The sequence below is a fragment of the Stomoxys calcitrans genome, chromosome 3 (genome assembly GCF_963082655.1).
Source record: "Stomoxys calcitrans chromosome 3, idStoCalc2.1, whole genome shotgun sequence".
Taxonomy (NCBI): Eukaryota; Metazoa; Arthropoda; class Insecta; order Diptera; family Muscidae; genus Stomoxys; species Stomoxys calcitrans.
Window position 1 is genome coordinate 169,963,829 of NC_081554.1, and position 20,030 is coordinate 169,983,858.

The 20,030-nt window shown below is 37.2% G+C and overlaps 1 protein-coding gene across 2 annotated transcripts in view; it reads left to right on the top strand.

The window, feature by feature from the left end:
* LOC106092750 (uncharacterized) overlaps positions 1-18,562 on the top strand; it is a 65,265-nt gene extending 46,703 nt beyond the window's left edge. For both annotated transcript variants that reach the window (XM_013259670.2, XM_013259671.2), the window contains exons 3-4: positions 10,523-10,816; positions 18,001-18,562. In XM_013259670.2, the coding sequence (XP_013115124.2) occupies positions 10,523-10,816; positions 18,001-18,357 (651 nt within the window). In that variant the 3' untranslated portion in view covers positions 18,358-18,562. The remainder of the gene's footprint in view (positions 1-10,522; positions 10,817-18,000) is intronic.
* Positions 18,563-20,030: the final 1,468 nt, after the last annotated feature.

Genomic DNA, 20,030 nt, shown 5'->3' on the forward strand with positions numbered 1-20,030 from the left:
GAGCAGTGAATTTATAGACCCATAAATAATTTTGCATGAGATTTTTCTTTGGGATGGTAGAATGTGTGGATTAGTCATGTTCGTTGCCTTCGCCCAACCGTCTAGTATTTGAAGATTATTTCTGACAAGTTTAAATATATGCCCACGGTTCCCACTGGCCTATGGTGGGAAAAGTTTCTAAATTACAAAATTGTGCTAATGACTCACTTACTCAAAGAGTGAGATACATACGTTTAAGGATGCTTTGAGGGTGTTTAAGTTTGTCCCAGTGTGGGAGAACTTAAAAAAAGAACAAAAACTCTGGTTTTTTCAATTTAATTTTTATACCCACCACTAACGGATGGGGGTATATTCATTTAGTCATTCCGTTTGCAACACATCGCAATATCATGTCCGATCCTATAAAGGATCGGATCGTCGTAAAATTCTAAGACGATCTAGCCATGTCCGTCCATCTGTCCGTTGAAATCACGCTACAGTCATTAAAAATAGAGATATTGAGCTAAAACTTTGCACAGATTCTTTTTTCTGCATAATCAGGTTAAATTCGAAGATGGGCTATATCGGACTATATCTTGATAAAACCCCGATATAGACCGATCGGCCGATTTAGGGTCTTAGGCCCATCAAAGCCACACTTATTATCCGATTTTGCTGAAATTTGGGACAGCGAGTTGTGTTAGGCCCCTCGACATTCTTCTTCAATTTGGGTCGGATCGGCCAAATTTTGCCAAAATTTGAGACAGTGAGTGTTTTTAGGCCAGTCGACATCCTTCTTCAATTTGGCCCAGATCGGTCCAGATTTGAGTATAGCTGCCATATAGACCGATCTCTCGATTAAAGGTCTGGCGCCCATAAAAGGCGCATTTATTGTCCGAATTTGCCTAAATTTAGGACAGTGAGTTGTGTTAGGCCCTTCAATATCCCTCTTCAATTTGGTCCAGATCGGCCCTGATTTGGATATAACTGCCATATAGACCGATCTTTTGACTTAAGGGTTTGGGTCATATATACCCGAGGTGTCGGGTATCTAAAGTTCGGCCCGGCCGAACTTAACGCCTTTTTACTTGTTTTTATTACCTTTAATATTTTGCTTGTAAAAATATGCTTCTAAAAATGCATTTAGAAGTTGGCATCATTGCCCCATGAGGACTTGCCATTATCGTCATTCCAGTCTTCGGCACCGGCAACAATAGCTGAAGCCACATTAATAGCAACTTCTTCGGTCCACTTGGAAGTTTCTTCAACGGGATGATCAACAATTTCTTCAACCTTAGCAGCTGGCAAAAGTTCCTTGGCAGCAGCCTCTTCCTTTTCAGCTTCCTCAGGATCGCTGGTAGCGTTGTGCAGGAAGCTTTGTTGTTGAAGAACAGATGTCGCTTCAACAGAGGGTATTACGTCTTCATAATTTATTGCAGAATTGTCAACTAGCATTCGATTAAGGCAATTAGGGAGTTTTCCTCTTAAATGAATGAATACTTGGCTTGAATCGGACAGCACTCATTGATATGTTGGAATATTGTTCCGGTTCATTAATGGAATGTTTATGGGCAAATTTGCATTAACAATGATTTTTTTCACCAGGATTTCAGGCGTTAAGACCGATCTCCTCAGGCGTTTAATGTCAACAAAAAGTGCTAACTAATGCGCCATCGTAGCTACAGTTCTGTCTTTTTATTTTGTTTCTATAAAACTCCTTCACCTTGTACCTTGTAATTCAAAAAACAAGGATTTGTTTTATATTCAACATTAAAAGTTGTGGATGTGTCTACCCACTCTTTCGAGGGTCAAAACAAACTATTTGATCGATATGCTTGCTACAAACAAAAAAAGCTGAAGTTAAGAATAACATTTTATGTTTGTTTTCCAATATAATAATCATGAAAATTGTTGTATAGAAATAGCAGTGAGTAACATTGTGTCAGGAAGAAACTCATGCTTAAGAAGCTTTTAGTTTCCTTGGAAAAGTGAAAAGGCCTTGTGTTGTCATTATATTAAGAGCCTAAGAAGTTGGGGGGGTAATTAAAGTAAAAGGAACCGTATTTGGTTTGGTTGCCAACGGTTGAAGTTTGAATAAAATCAAATGTATAAAAATAGCATTCAAGAACCTTTATCTCCCTTGTTACTTTGGACCTATGGAATCTCTGAAGAAGTATTTAATCTAGTTGGACTTTGCTGATTCATGAAAATGGATAGCAGCACTTCAGAACAATCACCAATTTTGATGTTTGTCTAAGGTCATGTCAAGGAAATTAGTTTGTTCCCCGTTAATCTAATCTATCATGAAGAACAAAATTTAGAGTTTTTGCTTTTTTCCTTTGGGACTTTATTGCCAGGTTTTTCATATCTTAATATTTACTATGAATAAAATGAGTGCGTATTAATTAAAGTCAGTCTGTAGATATGTACATCGACATGTGTATAATTTTATTGCAATATTTCGTTGTTATCATATCATATAACAAATGATGACGGTGACGAACGAACCAACGTTCGAAATTATTACATCTCATTTCATATAGATAATATAAAAAATAGACTAGGGGAAGAGGATTGAATGAAAGTTCATTCGTTTTGTTTATATCTCCCCTTCATGTGAAGGTCGAAAGTGGTTTATAGCTAGCAAACTATCCCTAGTTTGCTATTAGATGTGAGTGAACTTTGCGTGTGCCGTCTGTCGTTGCTTACCGTAAAAATCTTATCAATCTCTAGGCAGTCATTGATATTTCTGATAACAAATTTGTTATACTGAATATAAATGATGAAGAATTAACTAAGCAACCAAACATTTGATTTACATGCATATAATGTACGAATATTAGGGGTATAAATATGTTAGGGTGGATATTATTGGGTTGCCCAAAAAGTAATTGCGGATTTTTCATATAGTCGGCGTTGAAAAAATGTTTTCACAGCTTGTGACTCTGTAATTGCATTCTTTCTTCTGTCAGTTATCAGCTGTAACTTTTTGCTTGCTTTAGAAAAAAAGTGTAAAAAAAGTATATTTGATTAAAGTTCATTCTAAGTTTTATTCAAAATGCATTTACTTTCTTTTAAAAAATCTGCAATTACTTTTTGGGCAACCCATTATAAAACAAATGACAATTTTGATTTCATAAGCAAACAATTTTGCGGAGAACAAAAAAAAAAAAACCTGAGAAAACCGTCTATAAAGTTTATTCAAAAACCAAAGAACTTATAAAAAATTATGCAGTCGAGTTGAAAATTCAAAGAAAATAATTCGAGTGTTAATAGATGACTGAAATCAAGAGACCCCGAAACGAGCTGATCTGCTTTTGTTGGGAGTAATATCTAATAAAAGACTGATAAAAAACTTCAGGACTCACGGCGCAAATGTCTTCAAAATCTTTCAATAGAAGCTCGGACCTCTTTGTGAAGAAGTTTTTTATAGTATTTTCACATAAAGTGTTATACGTTTAAAAGACATAAGATCTCCTTATAAAATAACTATACAGTCTTTAAAAATTTGCGATTCTTTTTTTTGTTTTTGTAACTGGTATACTATTAACAACTTTATATCATATTCTATTTTACAACTGGCTTTTTTATATAATTGTTTGAACAAACTATAACTGTTATATTCTTTGTGTTTTGACACAAATGGATAACCAAAAATCATCTTTTATACATGTTGTGAGTTTTAAAAACTTTTTTCTCACTGTACTTTTTTAAAACATATCTTAAGTTCATTTTGAAATCTGTTATACACTTTTAAAATTTTTCAAATAAACCACAATATGCTTATACTAAAACCCAGCTTAAAACAGGCTTTAATTGTTGTAGACTCTAATACACTACAACTTCAAATTAATTTTACAACTGTTTTGTGAGAAAAAATCACACTAAACATAACTGTTATACAGTTTTAAAAACATTTGTACTAATGAATAAATGATAACTTAAAGAAAAATAAGCGCATCAACACATATTGTTTAAGAAAAGTAGCTGTTATAAATGTATAAAAACTATATTTCTCAATAATTTTTTTTTCTTTAGTCTTGTTACATAAACTGTTATACGTTTGAAATATTAAAAGATCTTTTGAATAAAGCTTTACAAAATATGCTTATACTAAAATCCAGCTTAAAACAAGCTATTCTTGTTGAAGACTGTCATACACTACAAGCCCAAATTTAGTTCACAACTGGTTTGTGAGAGAAAATCACACTAAATATAAGTGTTATACAGTTTTAAAAACATGTACTAATAAACAAAAGATAACTCAAAGAAAAATAAGCGCATAAACACAAATGGTTTAAGAAAAGTAGCTGTTATAAATGTATAAAAACAGTATTCCTCAATAATTTTTTCTTTAGTCTTGGTACATAAACTGTTATACGTTTGAAATATTAAAACATCTTTTCAATAAAGCTTTAAAAAATATGCTTATACTACAATACAGCTTAAAACAGGCTTTTGTTGTTGTAGACTGTGATACACTACAATCCCAAATTAATTTTACAACTGTTTTGTGAGAAAAAATTCACACTAAACATAACTGTTATACAGTTTTAAAAACATGTTGTACTAATGAACAAAAGATAACTAAAATAAAAATAACCGCATAAACACAAATGGTTTAAGCAAAATAGCTGTTATAAATGTATACAAACTTTATTTCTCAATAATCTTTTTTTAAGACTTTTCACATAAACTGTTATACGTTTGAAATATTAAAAGATTTTTTCATTCACTTTATAGGCATACTAACATTTTTATTGGAGACTGTTATACACTACGTTCTCAAATATATTTAAAAATTAATATACTTCAAAACCTCATGTATTGGAAAAAGAACAGCTTGCAGTCAGAATTTCGAGCTTATTTAGTGTCGTATTTATATCATAAAGGGGTTTTCGCAATCAATACGCCTTAACATCTAATATAACAGTTTGCATAAAGGAGACTAGAAATAGTATAACAGTGTTTCAAAAGGTTTATAGTATGTCTTTTTAAAATTAATTATGACAAACCCGGTTTCTGAGACTAATAACGCATATATATAGTTTTCGAAAAGTGTATAACAGTTATGATGATGAATCAGTTGTACATCATTTAATTTCTCTTACGAAACGAGAATTTTTGGCAATGGAAAAATTAAGTCAGAAGATACCACAACACCAACTATAGTGTAATGCATATCGACTCTTGGTTAAGAAAGTCTAGGAGACTAAAAATAGTATAACAGTTTTTCAAAAGTTTATAGTATGTCTTTTTTAAAATTAATGATGAGAAGCCCGGTTTCTGAGACTAATAACGCATATATATAGTTTTCGAAAAGTGTATAACAGTTATGATAAATCAGTTGCTCATCATTTTATTTCTTTTTCGAAACGAAAATTTTTTGCAATGGAAAAACTAAGTCAGAAGATACCACAACACCAACTATAGTATAATGCATATCGACTCTTGGTTAAGAAAGTCTAGGTGACTAGAAATAGTATAACAGTTTTTCAAAAGGTTTATAGTATGTCTTTTTAAAATTAATGATGAAAAACCCGGTTTCTGTGACAAATTACGAAACGAGAATTTTTGGCAATGGAAAAATTAAGCCAGAAGATACCGCAATACCAACTAAAGTATAATGCATATCGACTCTTGGTTAAGAAAGTCTAGGTGACTAGAAATAGTATAACAGTTTTTCAAAAGGTTTTGTCTTTTTTAAAATTAATGATGAGAAACCCAGTTTCTGCGAATAATAATGCATATATATATAGTTTTCGAAAAGTGTATAACAGTTATGATGATAAATCAATTGCTCATCGTTTTATTGCTCTTTCGAAACGAGATTTTTTTGCAATGAAAAAATTAAGCCCGAAGATACCACAACACCAACTATAGTACAATGCATATCGACTCTTGGTTAAGAAAGTCTCAAGATATGCATTATACTATAGTCGGCGTTGTGGTATATTCTGGCTTAATTTTTCCATTGCAAAAAATTCTCGTTTCGAAAGAGAAATAAAATGATGATCAACTGATTTATCATCATAACTGTTATACACTTTTCAAAACTGTATATACGCGTTATAAGTCTCAGAAACCGGGTTTCTCATCATTAATTTTTAAAAGACATACTATAAACCTTTTGAAAAACTGTTATACTATTTCTAGTCACCTAGACTTTCTTCATCATAACTGTTATACACTTTTAGAAAACTGTATATACGCGTTATTAGTCTCAGAAACCGGGTTTCTCATCGTTAATTTTTAAAAGACATACTTTAAACTTTTTGAAAAACTGTTATACTACTTCTGGCCTACTTTATACAAACTGTTATACGTTTAAAAATTGATACATATCACTCTTAAATTATTTGAAATAATTTTTATAACAATTTTATAACTTTTAACGAATGTAGGTGATTTTAAAAAGTTTGATGACCGTTAAATACACAATGTGGCTAATATTTTAAAACAGATTTACAATATATTTTATGACTTGTATGGGAGATACTTAAGTATATGACTTTAAATGAGTGGACTTCAATCTTAGTAGAAAATATGGTTGTACGGTAAGTCAAGTATTGAATCTGTTTCTCAATGGGAACAGATGTACATGTTAATATATATAACAATGTATTTTATGTACACCCCATTCACTTGTATTCCTTGCTATAATAAAAATAAAAATTATGAAATCATTTGTTGATTACGACTCACGTGAGTTCGTTTTGCATTATAAAGCAGGCACAACAAAATATAATCGACAAAAAACACAACCAAGCCATAACCGTATTTACCAAAATGCCCCATTAACAAATAAATCAACGATGAGGGAGGAATACGGGAAGTGATTGATTGAATGCGGGTAAACATTTTAAAAAGTGGTGGGCAATTTTGTACCTATGTTTCTGAGCCCAAATGCGGGGATTATTAAATGTTAGAAAAAATTAAATTAATTAGCAGGTTTTAACAATCACCCACTGAAGCTAATACTACCTGCTGAGGCTGGCATTACTAATTGTCGCATCGGTGTGGAATTAAAGCAACGATTATATAAGAAATTCGATACTAGGAACAAAAATGTTGTATACTAAGAACATGTAAAAAGTTTGGTCTGTTGGTACCTTCAAAGTACCCGTTACCATGGGAGCTACAAAGAAGGTAGGTGCATTTATTTATTTGTGGCCTATTTGGAGAGTTTACTTGGGACTATATCGTCGTTTTAATCTGAAATTCCTTATTTTTGAATTAAGTTTTAGTTTCAGTCAGTCATAGTCATAGATCAACTTTTCCCTATTTTCGTATAACAGTTTTGAATGTGCTAAAGTGACAAACATATAACAAAGTGACTCTATCTTCTTACACCTTTTGGATATTTTTACTTATTCCAACACCAGAAAGAAGGAAGGACAGACATGATCTTGTTTTAGGAATCAAAAATCTAGTAACCTTATTGCAGAAGCGAAGATCTGTATATCAAGGTGTTAAACGAAACAACGAGATTAGGTTAGGTTAGATTAGGTTTAAGTGACAGTCTGCCATCAGACCCACGTAGAAGTTTTCGTCCATTGTAATACCACACGAATAGAAGAAGGAAGATGCCTTCTAGTTCCTACCGTTGTATCATCCAGATCACTTTAAAAAGCACCACAACTTGCGAAAATGCACATCCGCTAAATTAGACAGGTTATCAAAGAAATGAGAAGCTAAAGTGGAACTCTTTCCGACTGCTAGTGCGATTTAAAAATCCCAATAACTTGCGAATGTTCACATCCGCTAAAATAGACAGGTTCTTAAAGAAATGAAAACCTAAAGTGGAGCTCCTTCTGACTACTAGTGTGGGACTCACACACAGAAGGTGTTCTATAGTCTCTTCTTCTTCGATGTCTTCACAGCTTCTGCAAAAGTTTATGCTGGCAGCTTTCAGTCAGCATGTTTTCCGATTAGACAGTGACCTGTCATGATGGACATAATGACTGAGATGTCTGTTCTAGCCAATGATAGCAAAGCTGTAGACCTCTTTAAGTCTAGATTAGGCCACTTAGTTTTGGAATGCTCACAGTCCCCTCATTGTGACCATCTATAATTCGTTGTCCATCGGGCCTGGTACTGAAAATTTAGCTTACATGTCGCTAAAGGCATATCCACAGATTCCAGTTTCCCTGAAATGTGTAGGGCAGTTCCTAGACTCGCAAGCTCGTCCGCTTTACAATTCGCTGGGATATCTCTGTAGTCCGGCACCCAGAACAGTTGAATTTTGAACTGTACAGCCATCTCGTTGGGAGATCTGCGACAGTCGAGGGAGGTTTTCGTGTTCAGAAATACGTTATCCAGGGATTTAATGGCTGACTGGCTGTCTGAGAAGATTTTATATCGTAATGACATATCTTAGCCATTCCGTCACTTCCTTAATTGAAAGGAACTCCGCTTGATACACACTGCAGTGGTCGGGTAATCTTTTCGTTATGACCATTTCTAGATCTTTAGGGTACAACCCAAAGTCCACCTGGTTGTTTAGTTTGGAACCATCCGTAAAGAAGTCTTTGTAACTTTTGTTACCAGGGATATCTTAGTTCCAATCAGTTCTATCAGGATTAGTGGTACATTACTTTTTATCACAAAGCTCAGGTAGGGTGTAATCCACACTGCCTGTAACATCGGACATTGTATTAAGGATAACACAGTGTCCGTAAGCGCCACATGACCAATGAGAAAGATCCCTTAACCTCACGGTAGTGGTCGCTGCAATTTGTCGAGATGCCACAATGTCCAGAGGCATAAGAAGTAGCATTAAATTCAGTGCATCAGATGGTGTCGTTCTCAGTGGGCTGTGATGCACAAACAAGCCCTCCTTTGCATCCAGTTATTGAGCAGTAGGTGGACTTTTGAAGCGCCGTCCACCAGACCACAACACCATATAGCATTATAAGTATGACAACTGCAGTATATACCCAATGCATGACAAATTGCAAATTTTGCTCATGAACATTCCACTAAGGAACAGGGGCAAACTTCTCACATATCAATGAGTGCAGTCCGATTCAAGTTTAAGCTCAATGATAAGAGGCCTCCTTTTTATAGCCGAGTGCGAACGGCGTGGCGCATTGCGACACCTCTTTGGAGAGAAGTTTTACATGGCATAGTACCACACAAATGTTGCCAGCATTAGGAGGGGAAAACCACCGCTGAAAATTTTTTCCGATGGTCTCGCCAGAATTCGAACCCAGGCGTTCAGCGTCATAGGCGGACATGCTAACCTCTGCGCTACGGTGGCCTCCCTACGGTGGCCTCCCTACGGTGGCCTCCCTACGGTGGCCAACCAATGCATGACACGCGGTCCAAACCCCCCAACCTTTGCCAATGACTCTCTTGCAGGTCTATAGGGCAAGAGTTGCTTTTCTTGCCCTTTCCAAAATATTGGCTTTGATGTTCAATTTCCTGTCCAGCCAAACACCCATGTATTTTGCGCTTTCTGTAAATGGAACATTCTCTCCTCCCAAGGAGACAGGTGCCACTGTAGGCAACTTGTATTTCCTGCTGAAAAGAACAACTTCTGTCTTGCACGGATTTATATCTAGACCACTTTTGGTAGCCCACTTTCCTGTTGCACGTAGAGTTTCCTGAAGTATTGGGTTGCCCAAAAAGTAATTGCGGATTTTTCATATAGTCGGCGTTGACAAATTTTTTCACAGCTTGTGACTCTGTAATTGCATTCTTTCTTCTGTCAGTTATCAGCTGTTACTTTTAGCTTGCTTTAGAAAAAAGGTGTAAAAAAGTATATTTGATTAAAGTTCATTCTAAGTTTTATTAAAAATGCATTTACTTTCTTTTAAAAAATCCGCAATTACTTTTTGGGCAACCCAATATATCTCTTAGAGTGCTGGGAAACTTTCCCCTGACCGCAATTGACACATACGCGACCAGTTTTACACCTTTTCTTCCAGAGACTGTTAAGATTGTTAATGGCTATATTCCAAAGTAGTGGAGACAGTACACCTCCTTGAGGTGTTCCTCTGCTGACCCATCTTTTTAGATCCACAGATAAATAAACTTTCTTACGGTAGAGTTGATGCCTAGAAACTCCAACTCCTTCATGATTGATGTCGGTTCTTCATTATTGAAAGCACCTTCAACATCAAGAAGTGCTACCATTGTATATTCCTTGACGACGAGATTAGTTATCCCCAATCTCTAATATTGGATATAAAGATGCGCGGGCGAGCAATAAAGAACTAAAACGTAATTTATTTCCAATTACCCAACAACAATAACGTCACTTCAATAGATTTGTTTACATTGAAGCAATCTGATGTAATATTCTATTTCAACCTAAACTAAAAAACAAAACAAAAATGTTAAAGACCAGCCCCCCTTTGTTCAGATATTCCTTTTATGTCGCCCCCAGCTAATTAAGCCAATTGTTCAAAATCGTATGCCATGAATTGAGCAACATACGTAAATCCCTAAGAAATGATTGTCTTCCTCGTATTTTGCATAATTGCTTGCAATTACTAATTCTTTTGTTTTTCTTGTTTTCTTCTCTTCCATTATACAGCACACAAAACGTACCGGTTGGGTATTGCGTGATGTTAACGATTGCGAATCCATATCCGGCCATATGTATCGCATGAGCATATTGACTTTCCTATTGGACGGCACTGAGGGTCTCAATCAAATCAGATGCATGGAATTGGCTTTGGTTCATGATCTGGCGGAAAGTTTAGTCGGTGACATTACCCCATTCTGTGGTGTCTCCAAGGAGGAAAAGAAGGCTATGGAACTCAAGGCCATGGAGGATATATGCAAATTGATTGAGCCCAGGGGTAAACGTATGATGGAGTTGTTTGAGGTGAGTATTAAGCAAAAGCAAATAATAAAAAACCAGTAAGGAAAGGCAAAAGTCGGGCGGTGCCGACTATATATTGGGTTGCTCAAAAAGTAATTGCGGATGTTTCATATAGTCTGCGTTAACAAATTTTTTCACAGCTTGTGACTCTGTAATTGCATTCTTTCTTCTGTCAGTTATCAGCTGTTACTTTTAGCTTGCTTTAGAAAAAAAGTGTAAAAAAGTATATTTGATTAAAGTTCATTCTAAGTTTTATTAAAAATGCATTTACTTTCTTTCAAAAAATCCGCAATTACTTTTTGGGCAACCCAATAATACCCTACACCCCCTAGTACATGCAGTACCTTTTATATGTAGAACTTATCTCGAAATCTAGTCAGACTTTAATTTGGATACCACTTGAAATAACAATTTAGGACCTTGTAAGATTTTCCTACCATAGGACAAAAGATTTGGATTTCCACATCTTTAAAAGTCCATATCGGATAAAAGATTATATGGGAGTTATATTGATGTTGGTTTTTACTGCCTTAAAAGTCCATATCGGATGAAATATACACATTGGAGCTATATCTAAATTAGGACTGATTTTTGGAATTGGAACGTCAATTTAAACGTCTTATGTAAAATCGGGTGAAAATTGTGGATTCTACAGTCTTAAAAGGCCATATCGGATGAAAGATATATATGGTAGCTATATCTATATCTAAATCGATTTTTATGAAATTTTGCACACTTATGAAGACGTCAAATAGAGCACCTCATGCAAAATTTTGTAAAGATCGGACCAAAATTGTGGCTTTTACAGCCTTAAAAAGCCAAATCGGATGAAAGATACATATGGAAGCTATATCTAAAACTGAACCGATTTCTATGAAATATTGCACATACATTGAGACTTCACAAAAACCACTCCATGACAAATTTGGTAAAGATCGGGCCAAAATTGTGGCTTCTAAAGCTTTAATAGTTCAAATCGGATGAAAGATATATATGGGAGCTATATCTAAATCTGAATCGATTTTTATGAAATTTTTCAGATATATTAAGTGCAGTAACAAAACATTCGTCCGTGCCAAATTTTGTGCAGATCGGTTGAAAATTTTAGCTACTACGGCCATTAAGGTGCAAATCGGGCAATACATATATATGGGAGCTATATCTAAATCTGGACCGATTGTTATGAAATTTTCCACACATATTAGGACGTCAAATAAAACACCCTATGCCAAATTTTGTAAAGATCGTAAAAAAAATTGTGGCTTCTACAGCCTTAAACGGCCATATCGGATGAAAGATATATATGGGAGCTATATCTAAATATGGACCGATTTTTATGAAATTTTCCACACATATTAGGACGTCAAATAAAACACCTCGTGCAAAATCTTTTATATATCGGACTAAAACTGTGGCTTCTATAGCCTTAAAAGGCCAAATCGGATGAAAGATATATATGGAAGCTATATCTAAAACTGAACCGATTTCTATGAAATTTCGCACACATATGTAGACCTTAAATAAAATACCCAATGCCAAATTTTGTGAAGATCGGACGAAAATTGTGGCTTCTACAGCCTTAAAAGCCATATCGGATGAAAGACATATATGGGAGCTATATCTAAATCTGAACCGATTTTTTTCAAAATCAATAGCGTTTGTACTTGAGCCAAAAAAGTGTCATGGACAAAATTTCGGGACAATCGGACAACAAATACGACCTGCACTTTGATTACAAGTATACATGGACTCACAGACGGACAGACGGACATGGCTAAATCGAATCAAAAAGTGATTCTGAGTCGATCGGTATACCTACCAATGGGTCTAGCTCATCTCCTTCTTAGCGTTGCAAACAAATGCCCAAATCTGTAATACCCTGTACAACAGTGGTGGTGCAGGGTATAACAAGTAAGAGAGTGCTAAGTTCGGCCGAACCGAAATTTATATACCCTTCACCATGAATCGCATTTGTCGAGTTCTATGCGAGGTATCTCTTTTTAGGCAAACAAAGAATATTAAATAAGAACTGTTATGCTATTGGAGCTATATCAAGTTATAGTCCGATTCGGATCATCAATGAATGCTGAACATTGTAGAAGTCATTATCGGATTAGAATTGCGCCTTGCAGGGGCTCAAGAAGCGAAATCGGCAGATCGGTTTATATGGGAACTGTATCAAGCTATTCATCGATTCAGACCATATTAGACACGTTCGTTGAAGGTCATGAGAGAAGCCGTTGTAAAAAATTTCTTCCAAATCGGATGACAATTGCGCCCTCTAGAGGCTCAAGAAGTCAAGATCCCAGATTGGTTTATATGACAGCTATATCAGGTTCTATACCGATTTACGCCATACTTAGCACAGTTATTGGAAGTCATAACAAAACACCTCATGCAAAATTTCAGCCAAATCGGATGAGAATTGCGTGCAAAATTTCAGTTAAATCGGACGAGAATTGCGCCCTCTAGAGGCTCATGAAGTCAAGACCCAAGATCGGTTTATATGGCAGCTATATCAAAACATGGACAGACGGACGGACGGACAAGCGCACAGCTAAACGCCAGACTAATATATGAGGAAGAGACGGATAAACCAGAGAGATGCACAGTTCGTTTCCAGGCTTAAAGTAAAGGTGGTGTTTCCGATTCGGATTTAGACAACGACGGTGTCAATGAAACAACCATTGCCACCGAATCGAGAAATGAGGGCAGCGGGATGACTGCAGAAGTGAGCGATGGCTTTGCTAAGCTCACAAGCAGACCGAGAAAGCGATCCGGGTCACGACGCAAGAGACAGAGGAGTATGTACCGGCAGCGCAATCGGGCAAAAGTGCAGGGTGCTGGAAGGGATAGAACTGACAATTCAAGCACTTCTACGGAAGCTGGAAAGAGAATCAAGTCTCCCGAAGAGCATAACACTGGTAAAATGCTGAAGAAGGAAAAGAGCTTTGCGCTTTCAAGTACTCTGGGAAAACCAAGCCCGCCATTCCGCAATGGAGACTGCAGATAGTGTTCTGCGGAGGTAGACAAAGTCGGAACAGGCATGAAGGAAGCGCGCATGGCCTCTGAGTCTTCGTGGAGGACTGTGACTTCCAAAAGGAGGCCACAGCCATAACGGAAGGGGCAGATGTTCGCTGAGATTGGTAAGGAACCGCCCTCTTACGCCAGAGTGGTAAGGAAACATAACAGAGCTGAGCTGACTTATGCAGTCATCAATATTGGCAGTGCATCCGATAGGATTCCACCAGACCATCGGTCTCAAGTGGAGTTAACGAGCGGATTTTCGAACATGTGTGAAACTCTGTAGAGTGTCCACCCATACAAATGATGAGCTGCGAGTATAGAGGGGACATCTTTGCGCTGCGTTTTGCGTCGGCGGAATGTATTGATATCGTCAAACAACTCGTCAGAGGTACACGCGCTCCCCGGGAGGGCGCAAAGCTTGACCTACGGCAGTTGTAGGTTAGGTTGGGTTGAAAAGAGCGTGCGGATATTAAACCGCCCCATGCCATTATGGACAAATACCTAAGCCAGTAATCGGCTTGTTGTATGCTCTAAACACTATAAAGTAACCTCGAAAAAAAAATCAAGTTAGGAATTCCCTGCTACTTAAAAAATCCTTAATTGTTTTCCATGCCATGCGCCAAAGTTGGTTCATTTCTTGTATTGTGTCCGCACCTAACAACCGGTATCTATTAGCCGCGAAAGCCGGACAATGACATAGGAAATCCTCCAACGTCTCATTATCTTCCCCGCATGCCCTACACATGCTATCACTTACCGCACCGATTTTGCATAAGTAAGCTCGTAGTCTTATGTGTCCCGTTATGATACCGGGAGCTATACTGATTTTCTCCCCACTTCCTCTCAGTTGTTGTTGTAGCAGTGTGTTGTTCACTGAGACGGCAGCCCTTGCCGATGAAGGACTTCATCGGGTCAATCTGGTTCGTACAACCGGCTGCCATGGGATTGTTCCTTTCTTCCTTTCTGTAATAGCCTCGTCTCCTCTCGATCTGGCTTTGGGTTGACGAAGTTTATTGACGGCAGTCATCTGCCCTTCACCACCAAATCGTCTGCCCTTTCATTCCCCCTTACTCCGTTATGGCCCGGCACCCAAACGATGCGGATTGTGCCATCCTCAGAAAAGGCGTTAATCTTTTTCTTACAGTGCAAGACTGTTCGTAACCTTACCGTCCTGGTTGTTATTGCCCTTATGGTCATATTACTGTCCGCAAAGATGTTCACACTCGACGTCCTCACATTAGCACCACACCACTTCACGTATTCCGTGATCGCTTGGATCTCCGCCTGCAGGGCCGTATTATAGTCAGGCAGTCTCAAGCAGATCTCAGTCCTTGGGTTCTCAATGTAGACCCCCAGTGCCCACTTTGTCCTCTAGCTTTGATCCATCCGTGTAACATGTGGCACAGATGGATGGCAACACTAGAGTTCCGCCAGTCCAAGACTGTGCCTCGCACTCGACCTCAAGTGCCGTCTCAGGTATACGATAGGAAAAGTCTTCCCTTCCTTCTAGGTTTCCTAACGTTACCCCGATTATACAGCGATGGTATGAGTTGCTCCCATCCTCAATCCATTATCCCATCGCTTTAAGTCTCATAGCTGCAGTGGCTGCCTCACACTTAATCTATGGGTCACGCCCTAGTGGGCGTGGTCCTCATCGCTCTGCCTATGCCAAAACAACATATTCTCTGAACCTATTGTGTGGGCCTTATGTCGCACTTTTTTACCATAGTAGTCCAAACTACTGAGGCGTAAGTAGGCATTGGTCTGAAATTAAGCATCAAGACTTCTGTCTTGGCTCTCAACATCCGTACCAATTACCGTACCGTATGATCCAAATCGGTCTTTAAACTGATATAGTCTCCATATAAACCGATCTCCGGTTTGACTTCTTGAGCCCCCTATTTTGTTGCTAAATTGCAATTGTTATCCAATTTGGCTGAAATTTTTCTCGGTATGTTTTCGTATGACATCAATAGCAGTGCCAAGTTCGGTCCAAATCGGCCCATATCCTGATATAGCTCCCATATTACCGGGAGGGTAAGCATAATAGTGCCCCTATAGGTCTTTATAGGGCCCAATTATTGTCCGATTTGATTGAAATTTTGAACGTTGTGTTTTGGTTTGGTTGATTCAAATCGGTTCATAATCTGGTACAGCTGTCATATAAACCGATCTTGGATCTTGACTTCTTGAGCCAATAGAGCGTGCAATTCTCATCCGATTTGGCTGAAATTTTGCATGAGTTTGTTATGACTTCCAATAACTGTGCTTAGTATGGCGCAAATCGGTACATAACCTGATATAGCTGCCATATAAACCGATCTGGGATCTTGACTTCTTGAGCCTCTAGAGGGCGCAATTCTCATCCGATTTGGAAGAAATTTTGTACAACGGCTTCTCTCATGACCTTCAACATACGTGTCTAATATGGTCTGAATCGATGAATAGCTTAATACAGTTCTCATATAAACCGATCTCCCGATTTTGTTTCTTGAGACCCTATAAGGTGCAATTCTTATCCGAATGAACTGAAATATTACAAAATGATTTCTATAATGTTCAGCATTCATTGATGGTACGAATCGGACTATAACTTGATATAGCTCCAATAGCATAACAGTTCTTATTCAATATTTTTTGTTTGGGTAAAAAGAGATACCGCGCATAGAACTCGACAAATGCGATCCATGGTGGAGGGTATATAAGATTCGGCCCGGCCGAACTTAGTACGCTCTCACTTGTTAATATATGTGATTTTTTTTAAACCCACCACCGAAGTATGGGGGTACATTCGTTTTGTCATTCCGTTTGCAACATATCGGAATAACCATTTCCGAACCCATAAGGTATATATATTCTTGATCAGCGTAAAAATCTGAGACGATCTAGACATGTCCGTCCGTCTGTCTGTTGAAATCACGCTACAGTCTTTAAAAATGATGATATTGAGCTGAAATTTTGCACAGGTTCTTTTTTTGTTCATAAGCAGGTTAAGTTCGAAGATGGGCTATATCGGACTATATCTTGATATAGCCCCCATACAGACCGATCCTCCGATTTAGGGTCTTAGGCCCATAAAAGCCACATTTATTATCCGATTTTGCTGAAATTTGGGACATTGAGTTGTGTTAGGTCATGCGACATCCTTCGTCAATTTGGCTAAGATCGGTCCAGATTTGGATATAGCTGCCATATAGACCGATCCCCCGGTTTAGGGTCTTAGGCCCACAAAATCCACATTTATTATCCGATTTTGATGAAATTCGGGACAGTGAATTGTGTAAGGCCCATCGACATCCTTTGTCAATTTGGCTTAGATCGGTTCAGTTTTGGATATAGCTGCCATATAGACCGATCTTCCGATTTATGGTGTTAGGCCCATAAAAGTAACACTTATTGTCCGATTTTGCTGAAATTTGGGACAGTGAGTTGAGTAAGGCCCCTCGACATCCTTCGTCAATTTGGTCCAGATCGGTTCAGATTTGGATATAGCTGCCATATAGACCGATTTCTTGATTTATGGTTTTGGACCCATAAAATGCTCATTTATTGTCCGACGTCGCCGAAATTTGGGACAGCGAGTTAAGTTAAGCTCCTTGACATACTTCTGCAATATTGCACATATCGGTCCAGATTTGGATATTGCTGCCATATAGACCGATCTCTCGGTTTTAGGTTTTTGGGCCATAAAAGACGCATTTATTGTCCGATGTCGCTGAAATTTGAGACAGTGAGTTTAGTTAGGCTCTTCGACGTCCTTCTTCAACTTTGCCCAGATCGGTCCAGATTTGAATATAGCTGCCATATAGACCGATCTCTCGATTTAAGGTTTTGGGACCATAAAAGAGGCATTTATTGTCCGATTTCGCCGAAATTTGGGACATTGCTTTGTGTTAGGTTCTTCGATATTTTTATGCAACTTGGCCCAAATCGGTCTAGATATAGCTAGTGTACTTATTAGTATATGGTCCAAATCGGAACTTATTTTGATATACAATAACTGATATGGGACATAAGGTATGAAATTTTCACCGAATTTTGATGAAAGATGGTTTACATATATACCCGAGGTGGTGGGTATCCAAAGTTCGGCCCGGCCGAACTTAACGCCTTTTTACTTGTTTTTAAATATTTTTAACATTTTTATTTTTATTTTGCAGGAATATGAACATGGCGAAAGCCCAGAATCTCGTTTCGTTAAGGATCTTGATCGCTTGGACATGGTAATGCAGGCCTTCGAATATGAGAAACGTGACAATTGCCTGCTAAAACATCAGGAATTTTTCGATTCCACCGAGGGCAAATTCAATCATCCCTTTGTCAAGAAGCTGGTCAATGAAATCTATGAGCAACGTGAACAATTGGCCAAGGAGAGGGGAGCAACACCACCACCCAAAGTTGATGTACCAAATATGGACAATCCTCTGACGCATGCCAACTCCAAAGCCCCAACCAATGGTCATCATCATACGCATCTGGAAGCAAATAAAGTGGAGGAGACAACAAAATCAAGTTGATTTGGGCAAGGCGAGAAGGCCACCCAAGAACAGAGGTCAGCGGACAAATTCTAATTATAAGAAGAAAGATAAAAAAACAGCGCGTAGTAGACATTATGGATAAGGATGACGAGTTGCGGTTTTCATTTCTAGACGAAGGTATCGAATGGAAATGAATGAATGACAAGGGTCAAAACGTGATTTAGTTATTTTATATATACAAATATAAAGAAATAAACATAGTGTCAATAAGCCTAGTTAGTATAGTAGCGAAATGTATGATCAACTCTTGGAGACCCCCAACCACAAAATCGCCCTTGTTGGTCTTAGAAATGGGGCCACAGAGTTGTTAAACGTAGGAAAGAAAGAAATAGAGGGTATTTCATAAGGCAAGCTTTAAATTATTTTATTTTTCTCTTTCTCCTCCCCCCTTACAAGTTTTATGTATGTTTGAATTTAGTGTTTAATTTTTTTAAGATGATAATGAAATGACGACTATTAGCACTTTTATAGGCTTTGTGAGATTTCCAAAAGTGATGATCATGATCATGATGATGAAGAAGATAACAATAATTTATGAAACCAAATAATTTCCACTGGAAAGACGCTAAAAGAAAAAGAATTATTCCCCAAGGGATAGTTTGTAGATCCTATTTGAATAATCAACAATCAACACAATCACAATAATTGTTAATCAAAATTTGAGAAAAACCAAAAAACCAACAAGAACCACAATCATTTTTAGTGGCAATTTGTTAGTATTTCCATACTACCTCACCTTCTTAGCAAAATCTACACATTTTTTTTCACTATAAGTCAGATAGACAGACAATGCATACATACATCTCTATGTACAACACATCATTTTGTGTTATCCTTAAGTTTTTTGTTTTTGTTTAAGGATAAGCAGATAAAGTAATGCTGGTGGGTTAAGCCACCAAATGTTTTAAAAACTAAAATTTCAGCTACACAAATTCTGTTTGTTCAGTAACAGGACCAAAAAAGAAAATATTGCCTACATTTTTGCCAGTTTTATTAATTAAAAAAATTATATTATTATATAAAGGAACATTTTCTTAATATTCGTTTAAATAAGGCTAAAAGCTTATATCGATTTTTCGCTTTTCAAAATTTCTCTTAAAATTTTAATCGCATATTGAGAAAATGGCCCTTAAACCATTGTTACTTTTTAGCTGAAATTCAATTGAGAAAATTGTAAGATAATTTGATAATACCTACATATATGAAAAATTTTAATTGTTTGTAGTGATGAAGAGTATTTCTTAAATAAGTTTTTCGACTTTTTTTTTTGTTTCCTATTTATTATTGATTTTAAAATACAAAAATATTGACACAGTTTGTCGAAATGTGGAGACTTATTTTCAGGCTTACAATGGAGGTTTGTTTCCACAGGCATTCAGCTTTCAAAACAGTGGTCACCAGCCCATGGCAGGCGGTTATACGCTCCGGATTGACCCGATGGAGTCCTTCAACGGCAAGGGCTGCCGTCTCAGTGTACGTGTTCGTTCTTTTTATACCCTCCACCATAGGATGGAGGTATACTTATTTCGTCATTGTGTTTGTAACTCTTCAAAATATTCGTCTCAGACCCCATAAAGGATATATATTATTGATTGTCATGACATTCTTAGTCGATCTAGCCATGTCCGTCCGTCCGTCTGTCTGTTGAAAGC